The 12,968-nt window shown below is 42.1% G+C and overlaps 1 protein-coding gene across 2 annotated transcripts in view; it reads left to right on the forward strand.

Moving 5' to 3' along the window:
• Positions 1-11,406, forward strand: part of TBC1D2 (TBC1 domain family member 2) — a 158,678-nt gene extending 147,272 nt beyond the window's left edge. For both annotated transcript variants that reach the window (XM_069741882.1, XM_069741890.1), the window contains exons 13-14: positions 3,033-3,154; positions 9,357-11,406. In XM_069741882.1, coding sequence (XP_069597983.1) covers positions 3,033-3,154; positions 9,357-9,558 — 324 coding nt within the window. In that variant the 3' untranslated portion in view covers positions 9,559-11,406. The remainder of the gene's footprint in view (positions 1-3,032; positions 3,155-9,356) is intronic.
• The last annotated feature ends 1,562 nt before the right edge of the window (positions 11,407-12,968 follow it).

Genomic DNA, 12,968 nt, shown 5'->3' on the forward strand with positions numbered 1-12,968 from the left:
CCTGTGTGTATTCATGTATGTGTCATGGTCTTCCAGTGACAGTTGATGGAAGAATAACCATTTTCCCCAAACTCTTTTGGATCAGCATCATTTGCAATAGCATCTCTAAGGTGAATATATTCCTCTGCCCTGAGCTTCTTTTGATTTAGTTGGATATATAAAAGACGTTCACTCTCAATCTTTGCATACATGTCAACAGTAAATTGGTGGAAGAGGTGTTTGCATTTCAAGATGTGATTTTCCTCTGCAAATCTTGTCATGATCCTATATGCATAGAAGTCCATGGCAGACACTTTTTTCCTGATGGGTTGCCTGTTGTAGGATCTGTCTGAGGTATTCCAAAGTGATAGTCATCCTGTCCCTGCCAAAAGATGATTGGATATTGCAGTGCATCATAGGACCTGTGAGTTTCTGCTACTTTTTGCAAACTATTGTTCCTTTTCTGAAGCACAATGTCATGGCTTTGAAAATCATTACCTACAATCAAGATGGCTACCTCATCAAATGTGGGAGCATTGAAACATCGCTGATGTTCACCTTGTGGTGTTTTGTCAGCTCGAATGACAACCTTGTAATCGTCATTTGGCATGCATTCAAGTGCAGTCTTGAAAAGTTGAACATATGGATTGTTGGAGTGAAGGAACTGCTGCAAAATAGTGACAATATTAAGGCGAGTGTTAGGAATTAAGGAACATCTCCGCGGAGCCTCTGCTTCTACATTTCCCATGAAGAAGAGTTGAAGGAATTGAGGTTCTTCTCCTTGTAATAGAAGCAGTGAGCAAATCGAGTGGTAAACCTGTCCTTGAACATTAAATGTCGGCATAAATCCTGTTGTAAACATTTCTTAAGTTGCACCAAATGATGTCATTTGGAAGCAGGAGTTGTACTTCCTGATGTTGTCCAAGAAATGCTTTGATATTGTACTGGTACCTGTCATCAGAGACTTTAGGGGATCTGGTGGTGACAGGAGACATGGAAGTTTTATCTAGTCATTTGCACAGCATAAACCTGACGGTTCATCTTTCCATTTCAGGGCACTGCAGTACATGCAGACCACATCCATTTTTCCTATCTGAACTTTAGGATTATCCTGATAGTTTATGTCTGACTGGTAACAAAAGGCAGCATGTTTCAAATCTCAAACCATTTCCGGTGCCCTGGTGGAAGAAATAGCTATTCTCTTAGTGGCAATTTAGCCTTCTCTCTGCTGAGATGACTCATTGGCCCTTGAGGAAGCAGTTCTTATTCTCTTGTCTGAAAGCCTCGCTTCCCTCTCCTCAGAAAGTTCATTGGCCCTTGAGGAAGCAGCTCTTGTTTTAATGTCTGCAAGCCTCGCTTTCTTCTCCTCAGAAAGTTCATTGGCCCTTGAGGTAGCAGCTCTTGTTCTCTTGTATGCAAGCCTCACTTCCCTCTACTCAGAAAGTTCATTGGCTCTTGAGGAAGCAGCTGCTGTTCTCATGTGTGTCAGCCTTGTTTCTCGGTCTTCACATTTTTCATTGGCCTGTAATGCAGCTTTTCTTTTCGCATCAGCTGACATTTGTGCCATGGAATTCCTTTTCTTATGAGGCATTATTGTGGTAAAAATAGTCTGTAACTGACAGTTTCTATATCCTCTCACATAGAGGTAATGTGACTGACATCAGCCTTTCCACCAACACACCCTAACTGACATGCTATTACCTCACACAAGCTTTGTTATACTGAGAATGTCCTTTGTTGCCTATATTAACCAATCAGATCTCAGATTAACTGTAGCAAAATAGAAGCTGGGCTGTGATTGGTTGCTATTAGCAGCCTGATAAATCCCCAGCCAACAGGAAGCCCTCCCCCCTGGCAGTATATATTAGCTCACACATACACATAATAGACAGGTCATGTGACTGACAGCTGCCATATTTCCTATATGGTACATTTGTTGCTCTTGTAGTTTGTCTGCTTATTAATCAGATTTCTATTTTTGAAGGATAATACCAGACTTGTGTGTATTTTAGGGCGAGTTTCATGTGTCAAGTTGTGTGTTGAGTTGCATGTGGCGACATACATGTACCGACTTTTGTGAGATGAGTTTTGTGTGGCGACATGCGTGTAGCAACTTTTTGTGTGTCGAGTTGCATGTGACAGGTTAGTGTAGCAAGTTGTGTGCAGCAAGTTTTGCGCATGGCGAGTTTTGCGCGTGGCGAGTTTTATGTGTGGTGCATTTTGAGTATGTGCAACTTTTGTGTGAGGCAACTTATGCAGGTGTTGCAACTTTTGTGCATGTGGCAATTTTTCCGCGTGTGCAATTTTTGTGTGAGGCAACTTTTGCATGTGTTGCAACTTTTGTGCATCTGACAATTTTTCCGCAAGCTTTGCATGTGGCGAGTTTTCCATGAGGTGAGTTTTGCACGTGTGGTGAGTTTTGCATGAGCCTAGTTTTGCATGTGGCGAATTTTGCACATGGCGAGTTTTGAGTGGCAACTTTTGTGTTTCGACTTTTATGTGGCGAGGTTGGTGTATGTGTGGTGAAATGTGTGCTGAGGGTGGTATATGTGTTCAAGCACATGGTAGTGTGCGGCACATTTTGTGTGTGTGTTCATATCCCCGTGTGTGGTGGTGAGTATCCCATGTCGGGGCCCCATATATGGTATATACTCTTTGGCGCCATCGCTCTCATTCTTTAAGTTCCCCTTGTTCACATCTGGCAGCTGTCAATTTGCCTCCAACACTTTTCCTTTCACTTTTTCACCATTAGGTAGATGGGGCAAAATTGTTTGATGAATTGGAACGCGCGGGGTTAAAATTTCACCTTACAATATAGCCTATGACTCTCTCGGGGTCCAGATGGGTGACTGTGCAAAATTTTGTGGCTGTAGCTGCAACGGTGCAGATGCCAATCCCAGACATACACACATACATACACATACACACACACACACACAGCTTTATTGATTAGATATATATACACATACATATTAAATCTCATTGATGCTCTATTATAATCGTGAGACTAAAAATTTGGTTTACTTTGTTATAAAACATCCTCTTTTTCACAGGTTATCTTTCGTTATGCACTTGCAATATTTAAATACAATGAAGAAGAGATCTTAAAGCTAAATAATGAAACAGAAATCTACCAGTACCTTTCATTCTTTACCAAGACTATTTGTGATGGCAGGTAAACACATCATAATCTGACATGCTCGTACAATAATGTCTTTTGACCAGTTATTCTCTTAATTGACTTTGTCCAGAAAAAATTCTAGAGCTATTGACTTTAATAGTATTTTTTATCCTGTCTTTGGTTTAGTTAGGTTTTGTTCAGTCAGTTTAGTGGGCAGGATAGCCTCCTGACCTTTTTGTTACAAGACCACGTCCATTTTGATCAGTAAAACAAATGGATCATCATGGACTTATTCAAAATAGAATCCTTAATACCAGTGTGATCAGAGCCTTGTAGCCCTATGTTGGTTTATACATATTATCAGTTATGCCAATAACATGTCTTAAAACAGTATATCAACAATGAAATGAACCTTGAAATAAAAAAAGTGTACTGGTCACCTAATTTTACAAGGTGAACTGAACACACAAATTAATAGTGGCTGCAGAGCGGAACAAATTGTTTTCTTTAAATTTCACTTTTGAATTGTGGAAATATCAATGAAATTATTTGGCAACTAATGAGTTAACTAAATTTAGGTTCAAGTGGGTGTTTTCACTGAAGGCGTGGACTTCTTTGACCACTTTGCACCATGCCTGATTCATTAAGAGGCGTGCACTTGTCCATCCCTCGCTGTTTTTCCACGCTGGTCTTGATACATTAGGGCCTGTGTTCTAAAGAGGACATCAAGTAAAATGTTATATTAAATTCAGAGGGCTTCTATGATCAGAAAATTACATATTGCATAAAACAAGTAGTCAGGATATAGATCAACATACAGTACAGAGCAAAAGTTTGGACACACCTTCTCATTTAAAGATTTTTCTGTATTTTCATTACTATGAAAATTGTAAATTCACACTGAAGACATTAAAACTATGAATTAACACATGTGGAATTATATACTTAACAAAAAAAGTGTGAAACAACTGAAAATAAGTCTTACTAGATGGTGGCCCGATTCTAACGCATCGGGTATTCTAGAATATATATGTCCACATAGTATATTGCCCAGCCACGTAGTATATTGCCCAGTCACGTACTATATTGCCCAGTCACGTAGTATATTGCCCAGCCCGCGTAGTACATTGCCCAGCCCGCGTAGTACATTGCCCAGCCCGCATAGTATATTGCACAGCCCACGTAGTATATAGCAATGTGGGCATCATATTCCTGTTAATAAAAAATAATTAAAATAAAAAATAGTTATATACTCACCTTCCGTTGGCCCCTGGATCCAGGAAGCGTTTACCGACGCTCCTCGCGCGATCCGGTCTCAAGAGTGCATTGCGGTCTCGCGAGATGATGACGTAGCGGTCTCGGGAGACCGCTACATCATCATCTCGCGAGATCGCAATGCATGGACCGGTCACCGGAGCGTCGCGAGGAGCGTGAAAGCCACCAGAAGGTGAGTATATGATGATTTTTTATTTTTTTTAATTATTTTTAACATTAGATCTTTTTACTATTGATGCTGCATAGGCAGCATCAATAGTAAAAAAGTTGGTCACACAGGGTTAATAGCAGCGTTAATGGAGTGCGTTACACCGCGGCATAGCGCGGTCCATTAGCGCTGCCATTAACCCTGTGTGAGTGCTGACTGGAGGGGAGTATGGAGCGGGCACTGACTGCGGGGAGGAAGGAGCCGCCATGTTGCCGCCGGACTGCGCCCGTTGCTGATTGGTCGTGGCAATGGTCGTGGGCGTTTTGCCACGAGCAATCAGCGACTTAGATTCCATGACAGACAGAGGCCGCGACCAATGAATATCTGTGACAGAAAGAAAGAAAGACAGACAGAAGGACAGACAGAAAGACGGAAGTGACCCATAGACAATTATATAGTAGATTTTCTAGGTTCTTCAAAGTAGCCACCTTTTGCTTTGATTACTGCTTTGCACACTCTTGGCATTCTCTTGATGAGCTTCAAGAGGTAGTCACCGGAAATTGCTTTCACTTCACAGGTGTGCCCTGTCAGGTTTAATAAGTGGGATTTCTTGCCTTATAAATGGGGTAGGGACCATCAGTTGTGTTGTGTAGAGGTCTGGTGGATACACAGCTGATAGTCCTACTGAATAGACTGTTAAAATTTGTATTATGGCAAGAAAACACAGCTAAGTAAAGAAAAACAAGTGACCATCATTACTTTAAGAAATGAAGGTAAGTCAGTCCGAAAAATTGGGATAACTTTGAAAGTGTCCCCAAGTGCAGTTGAAAAAACCATCAAGCGCTACAAAGAAACTGGCTCACATGATGACCGCCCCAGGAAAGGAAGACCAAGAGTCACTTCTGCTTCTGAGGATAAGTTAATCCGAGTCACCAGCCTCAGAAATCGCAGGTTAACAGCAGCTCAGATTAGAGACCAGGTCAATGCCACACAGCACACTGCCTAGCAGCAGACACATCTCTATAACAACTGTTAAGAGGAGACTTTGTGCAGCAGGCCTTCATGGTAAAATAGCTGCTAGGAAACCACTGCTAAGGACAGGCAACAAGCAGAAGAGACTTGTTTGGGGTAAAGATCACAAGGAATGGACATTAGACCAGTGGAAATCAGTGCTGTGATCTTTTGAGTCCAAATTTGATATTTTTGGTTCCAACCACCGCGTCTTTGTGCGACGCAGAAAAGGTGAACGGACGGACTCTACATGCCTGGTTCCCACCGTGAAGCATGGAGGAGGAGGTGTGATGGTGTGGGGGTGCTTTGCTGGTTACGCTGTTGGGGATTTAATCAAAATTGAAGGCATACTGAACCAGCATGGCTACCACAGCATCTTGCAGCGGCATGCTATTCCATCTGCTTTGTGTTTAGTTGGACCATCATTTATTTTTCAACAGAACAATGACCCCAAACACACCTCCAGGCTGTGTAAGGGCTATTTGACCAAGAAGAAGAGTGATGGGGTGCTACGCCAGATTACCTGGCTTCCACAGTCACCAGACCTGAACCCAATCAAGATGGTTTGGGGTGAGCTGGACCGCAGAGTGAAGGCAAAAGCGCCAACAAGTGCTAAGCATCTCTGGGCACTCCTTCAAGATTGTTGGAAGACCATTTCCGGTGACTACCTCTTGAAGCTCATCAAGAGAATGCCAAGAGTGTGAAAAGCAGTCATCAAAGCAAAAGGTGGCTACTTTGAAGAACCTAGAATATAAGACATATTTTCAGTTGTTTGACACTTTTTTGTTAAGTATATACTCGAGTATAAGCTGAGATTTTCAGCCCATATTTTGGGGGCTGAAAGTCCCCCTCTCGGCTAATACTTGAGTCATACCCGGGGGTCGGCAGGGGAGGAGGAACGGGGGCTGTCTAATTATACTCGCCTACTGCTGGTGCGGTCCCTGCTTCTTCCAGCACTGCAGATTCTTCCTGTACTGAGCAGTCACATGGTACCGCTCATTACAGTAATGAATATGCGGCTCCGGTAACGGTGACCACTCAATACAGGAAGAAGATGCAGCGCTGGAAGAAGCAGGGACTGCACAGCGCCAGCAGTAGGTGAGTATACGGGGAGGGGAGCGCTGCGCGATATTTACCGCTCCTCGTTCCGGTGCGGCTCCGTCTTCATCGTCCTCTGGCTGTGACGCTCAGGTGAGAGGGTGCGGTGACATAGTCAGTGCTGAAGACGGAGCCGCACAAGGAGCAGGTAAATATTGAAAGTTCCGGGGATCCTGAGCGAAGAGAGGTGAGTATGTGATTTTTTTTTTTTATCGCAGCAAAAGCATAAGGGGCAAGTGACTGTATGGAGCATCTAGGGGGCCATAACGCTTGTGCAGCATTATAATGGGGCAAGTGACTGTTCGGAGCATCTTATGGGGCCATAACGCTTGTGCAGCACTATGTGGGGCAAGTGACTGTACGGAGCATCTTATGGGGCCATAACGCTTGTGCAGCATTATAATGGGGCAAGTGACTGTACGGAGCATCTTATGGGGCCATAACGCTTGTGCAGCATTATATGGGGCAAGAGTCTGTACGGAGCATCTTATGGGGCCATAACGCTTGTGCAGCACTATATGGGGCAAGTGACTGTATGGAGCATCTTATGGGGCCATAACGCTTGGGCAACATTATATGGGGCAAGTGACTGTATGGAGCATCTTATGGGGCCATAACGCTTGTGCAGCACTATAATGGGACAAGTGATTGTACGGAGCATCTTATGGGGCCATATAGCTTGTGCAGCACTATATGGGGCAAGTGACTGTATGGAGCATCTTATGGGGCCATAACGTTTGTGCAGCACTATAAGGGGCAAGTGACTGTACGGAGCATCTTATGGGGCCATAACGCTTGTGCAGTATTATATGGGGCAAGTGACTGTACGGGGCATCTTATGGGGCCATAACGCTTGTGCACCATTATATGGGGCAAGTGACTGTACGCAGCATCTTATGGGGCCATAACGCTTGTGCAGCACTATGTGGGGCAAGTGACTGTACGCAGCATCTTATGGGGCAATAACGCTTGTGCAGCATTATATGGGGCAAGTGACTGTACGGAGCATCTTATGGGGCCATAACGCTTGTGGAGCATTATAATGGGGCAAGTGACTGTACGGAGCATCTTATGGGGCCATAACGCTTTTGCAGCATTATATGGGGCAAGTGACTGTACGGAGCATCTTATCGGGCCATAACACTTGTGCAGCACTATAATGGGACAAGTGACTGTATGGATCATCTTATGGGGCCATAACGCTTGTGCAGCACTATATGGGGCAAGTGACTGTATGGAGCATCTTATGGGGCCATAACGTTTGTGCAGCACTATAAGGGGCAAGTGACTGTACGGAGCATCTTATGGGGCCATAACGCTTGTGTAGCATTATATGGGGCAAGTGACTGTACGCAGCATCTTATGGGGCCATAACGCTTGTGCAGCACTATATGGGGCAAGTGACTGTACGGAGCATCTTATGGGGCCATAACGTTTGTGCAGCACTATAAGGGGCAAGTGACTGTACGGAGCATCTTATGGGGCCATAACGCTTGTGCAGTATTATATGGGGCAAGTGACTGTACGCAGCATCTTATGGGGCCATAACGCTTGTGCAGCGCTATGTGGGGCAAGTGACTGTACGGGGCATCTTATGGGGCCATAATGCTTGTGCAGCATTATAATGGGGCAAGTGACTGTATGGAGCATCTTATGGGGCCATAACGCTTTTGCAGCATTATATGGGGCAAGTGACTGTACGGAGCATCTTATGGGGCCATAACGCTTGTGCAGCACTATATGGGGCAAGTGACTGTATGGAGCATCTTATGGGGCCATAACGCTTGGGCAGCATTATATGGGGCAAGTGACTGTATCGAGCATCTTATGGGGCCATAACGCCTGTGCAGCACTATAATGGGACAAGTGACTGTACGGAGCATCTTATGGGGCCATAACGCTTGTGCAGCATTATATGGGGCAAGTGACTGTACGGAGCATCTTATGGGGCCATAACGCTTGTGCAGCACTATATGGGGCAAGTGACTGTTTGGAGCATCTTATGGGCCATAATGCTTGGGCAGCATTATATGGGGCAAGTGACTGTATGGAGCATCTTATGGGGCCATAACGCCTATGCAGCACTATAATGGGATAAGTGACTGTACGGAGCATCTTATGGGGCCATAACGTTTGAGCAGCACTATATAGGGCAAGTATCTCTATGGAGCATCTTATGGGGCCCTTATTACCCTTTATGCAGGATTATATGGGGCATATTTTAATATGGAGCATCTAATGGGGCCCATCAAACTTTATGATTCAATATGGATATTCAAAAACACTTAACCTACTGATGTCTCAATTAATTTTACTTTTATTCGTATCTATTTTTACTTTTGAAATTTACCGGTAGCTGCTGCATTTTCCACCCTAGGCTTATACTCAAGTCATTAAGTTTTCCCAGTTTTTTGTGGCAAATATAGGGGGGGTCGGCTTATACTTGGGTCGGCTTATACTCGAGTATATATGGTAATTCCACGTGTTAATTCATAGTTTTGATGCCTTCAGTGTGAATTTACAATTTTCATAGTCAGGAAAATACAGAAAAATCTTTAAATGAGAAGGTGTGTCCAAACTTTTGCTCTGTACTGTATATCAATTTTCATTTATTTTTTCAGAAGTGTTTTTATGTTGCATAAACCATGCAAAGTTTGTGACAGAGTCCCAATCCTGTTGGTGCTTTAATATATAAGCTGTATACTCTTTATTTCACTTTCTCAGGAAATTAATGACTATTGCATTTAATGAAATGAATCCTTTCCCAATGAAGCTTGTGAGGAATCGTCGAGTAGCTCATATGGAAAAATTCAAAGCAGAACTTGTTGAACTGGAAAATATAAAACGGGAGTATGTGAAAAGTAAAAAAGACCTCCGAAGTAGAGGAAATTACATGGGTGTCAGTGATGACGAAGAAGATACATAGACATTTGCAAAATAAGAGACACAATCCTCATGGAAATGTTTTATTGATCACTATGTTTCGATTTTCCATTACAGCAGTGGTCTCCAAACCTTTCTTATACCAAGAGTCACATTCAGCTCTGAGAGAGAGTCGGGATTCACATCCAGAACCCCCTCTGCCCCTCCTCCCCCGAATAGTTACATCTAGCCCCTGCCTAAGCTTCTCCCACAGTAATGATCCATAGCCCCCTTTATCGGTATAATGACAGACAAAGCTTCCCCACAGAAATCGCATTAAGGTGGTATACTTGCATCTAGGGGTACCATACCTTCATTTTGTTTTCTTGTAGCAAGCAATCCAACCACGCTGTCATATCTAGCATTAAAAATCCCCTCTGATAGTTTACCACTTAATTTATGTCTCCAATGGTAAGGTCAGTATGTGCGAATACAGATCTGCTCCTTTATGTGAGGTTATTCACAAAAGTTACCACCTGGAAACCTGCTCTTGTTAGCCGTATGCTAGCCCTAGTGCTAATGCACCAAGTTAGCAGACAGACATGAGCCATACATCATGGTCTCATTAGCTACATGTGGCTCCTGAACCACAGGTTGGGGACTCCAGCATTACAGAATCACTTCATGAATGATGGTCACATTAATAGAAACTATGTAGTACAGTTGACCAAGATTTGGTTGTGCTGGAGTCGAGCTCTGTGAACCTTCTGGTACATGTGGCATCCCTGGTGTTTCTTCTGATTAGTAGGCACTATGATGTAATTACATTGTGGCATGACAAAAGGATAATGTTGTGGTGGCCTAATATTCCGAAGACACCAAGAATGTCGCAGATAGTAGGAAGTTCACAATGTTCTGATCTAGCAACCAGGAACTACCATTAAGGCTGGTGAACCAGAGTCTCACAAATCTTTTTGCTCAACTCTACTATGTAGCAACTTGGCCAGAAATTTGTATCCGAGCCAACTAAGTTTAATTGTACTTCATTTTGCTGTGCATTGGCTTCATCAATGTAATTCTGTCAATTACAGAACATTTTATACTTTGTCATGTTTAAATATGAGGCTAAAACAAATTTTGATCATTGACCTGTTGAGTTATTGTATTATTTGGCAATTTAAGTTTTTGTTTTCTAGACTATCATTTAGCCAATTTGTATATTTTTTTATAGACTGAATAAACAACAAAGCTAATAATAAAAAAAATTTACATTAATTATACCACAGACAACCTTCAATGTAAATTGTAAAATAATTGTTACAATCATAAATGGGTAAAGTTACCACCGAGGGTTAGTGTACTGATCAGGCACAGTGGGGCAGATGTCCTTCTTATTAAAGAAGCACTCCCATCTACCCAGATAATTATTTTCTTTTCTCTGCTCTATGTAGGAACAGGAAGTGTCTTATCCCTGTAGAAATCACTGCCCTCTTCAACCACTGACCCAGCTGCTCCACACCTCCTCCCTGCCTATGACTTTTGCTGTGACTTATGAGTCATACAGGTCTAATTGATTTCCTGTTACTACATAGTGCTTAGAAGGATTCAGCTAATCATTTTTTAATCACCTCATGTCATAATTCTTTTGGTTTCCATTATGTCTAAGTGTGTAGAAGGGCAAAATGAGGAGTAATTATAAGTACACATGGCTTTATAATATGATTGCAAATAATTAATAGGATAAAAATTGTGATAGGAGTGCTTCTTTTAAAGACAAGGCTGCAAACTTTCCATTATTTTTTATCAATTGTTGTTGAACTCTTGGATTGGCAGGTCTGATGAGCATTATTTTTTGTCCAAATCTGTATATTATACATCTTGTAGAATAAAGTGACTGTGCTAAATTGTCTAATTTTGTCAACTTTGACATAAGTAATCCATTACTCCATTATTACTCAGCCAATCACCTCTTCTAGCCATTAAGTGATGTTCTCTGAAGGTGATTTTATAAAGCCTCTTGGTGTGTTTCCGTAAAATTCTATATTTGTTATGACTTGTCAAATCTATTTAAATAATAATAATAATAATAATTTTTATTTATATAGCGCCAACATATTCCGCAGCGCTTTACAAATTATAGAGGGGACTTGTACAGACAATAAACATTACAGCATAACAGAAATACAGTTCAAAACAGATACCAGGAGGAGTGAGGGCCCTGCTCGCAAGCTTACAAACTATGGGGAAAAGGGGAGACACGAGAGGTGGATGGTAACAATTGCTTTAGTTATTCGGACCAGCTATAGTGTAAGGCTCAGGTGTTCATGTAAAGCTGCATGAACCAGTATGTAGCAGTACAGACACAGAGGGCTAATACTGCATAAAGTGTATGAGAACATGATGCGAGGAACCTTTTTTTTTTTTTTTTTTTTATTATAAATAGGCCAATTTAAATGTACTGTGCTCTACGCCTAAAAAAAACGAGGGATTATGTGTGAACCCAGAAATCTCTTTTGCAATATAAGCCTTTTGAGCCTCGTTCTCAAGCACCAAAGACTTCATTTTGAAAGTCACCTTCAACTCTCACATAAACCCCAGTGTGATCCCGTGTGTCAGAATTTTGGTCATGTGAGTGAGTAGAGGATCGAAGCAGTGCTAGAAACTGAGGAAGCCTGTGATCGGTGAGCATGTTAATGCACTTACACTACATCTTCATTTAGATAGATTGAGCCCATACAAAATTTGTGGGAGTGCTGCTTTGATGGACTTTTCAGGATTAAAAAAAAAAAACAGGAAATGTTAAGAAAAAAAATGCCCACCTACTAAATCCCTTATGGCTAAGGCGCCTCTACCTTAGTGATCTCATTGGTCTTTGTTTATTTTGTTCGAGTGATGACTTGATAAACATTCACTTGTAGTCTTGTGTCATACACACAAGCATGACTACCTAGGGCACTGATCAGGTAGATGTTTGTGACCTCATTCCTGCAGCACAGTAAACAGAGACCAGGTAGTATAACTGTGGTGTTAGTGCTGGAACCGTGGAAGTCTGGTTATATACCGTACGTTGAGGGCACATTGTATGAACATGGGAAGAAAATTAGCTATGACACCACATACTCCTACAAGCAACATTTTTCACCGATCTATAGTATAGGTAATAAATATATGATCATTAGGAGCTTGACTGGTACAACATTCACTGATCAAGAGGATGGAGTTTTGTGTTCAAACAGCCATGATCGCTGCTCCATTCATAGTATTGGTGGTCATACTTGTGAACTTGTGGTTTTTTCAGGCACTTTTAGAAGTAGGAAAATATCAATTCAGAAGGCTTAACCACTGAAAAGAGTGGTGCAACAGACCAAAACCCCAATTTTTTTCATTGTATATACACCATGACTTTTACTTATTGTCTATATATTGCACTTCAGAACTGTGGTGTCTATCTCCGAGTGTGCTTCAAAAACAGAT

The sequence above is a fragment of the Ranitomeya imitator genome, chromosome 1 (genome assembly GCF_032444005.1).
Source record: "Ranitomeya imitator isolate aRanImi1 chromosome 1, aRanImi1.pri, whole genome shotgun sequence".
NCBI lineage: Eukaryota > Metazoa > Chordata > Amphibia > Anura > Dendrobatidae > Ranitomeya > Ranitomeya imitator.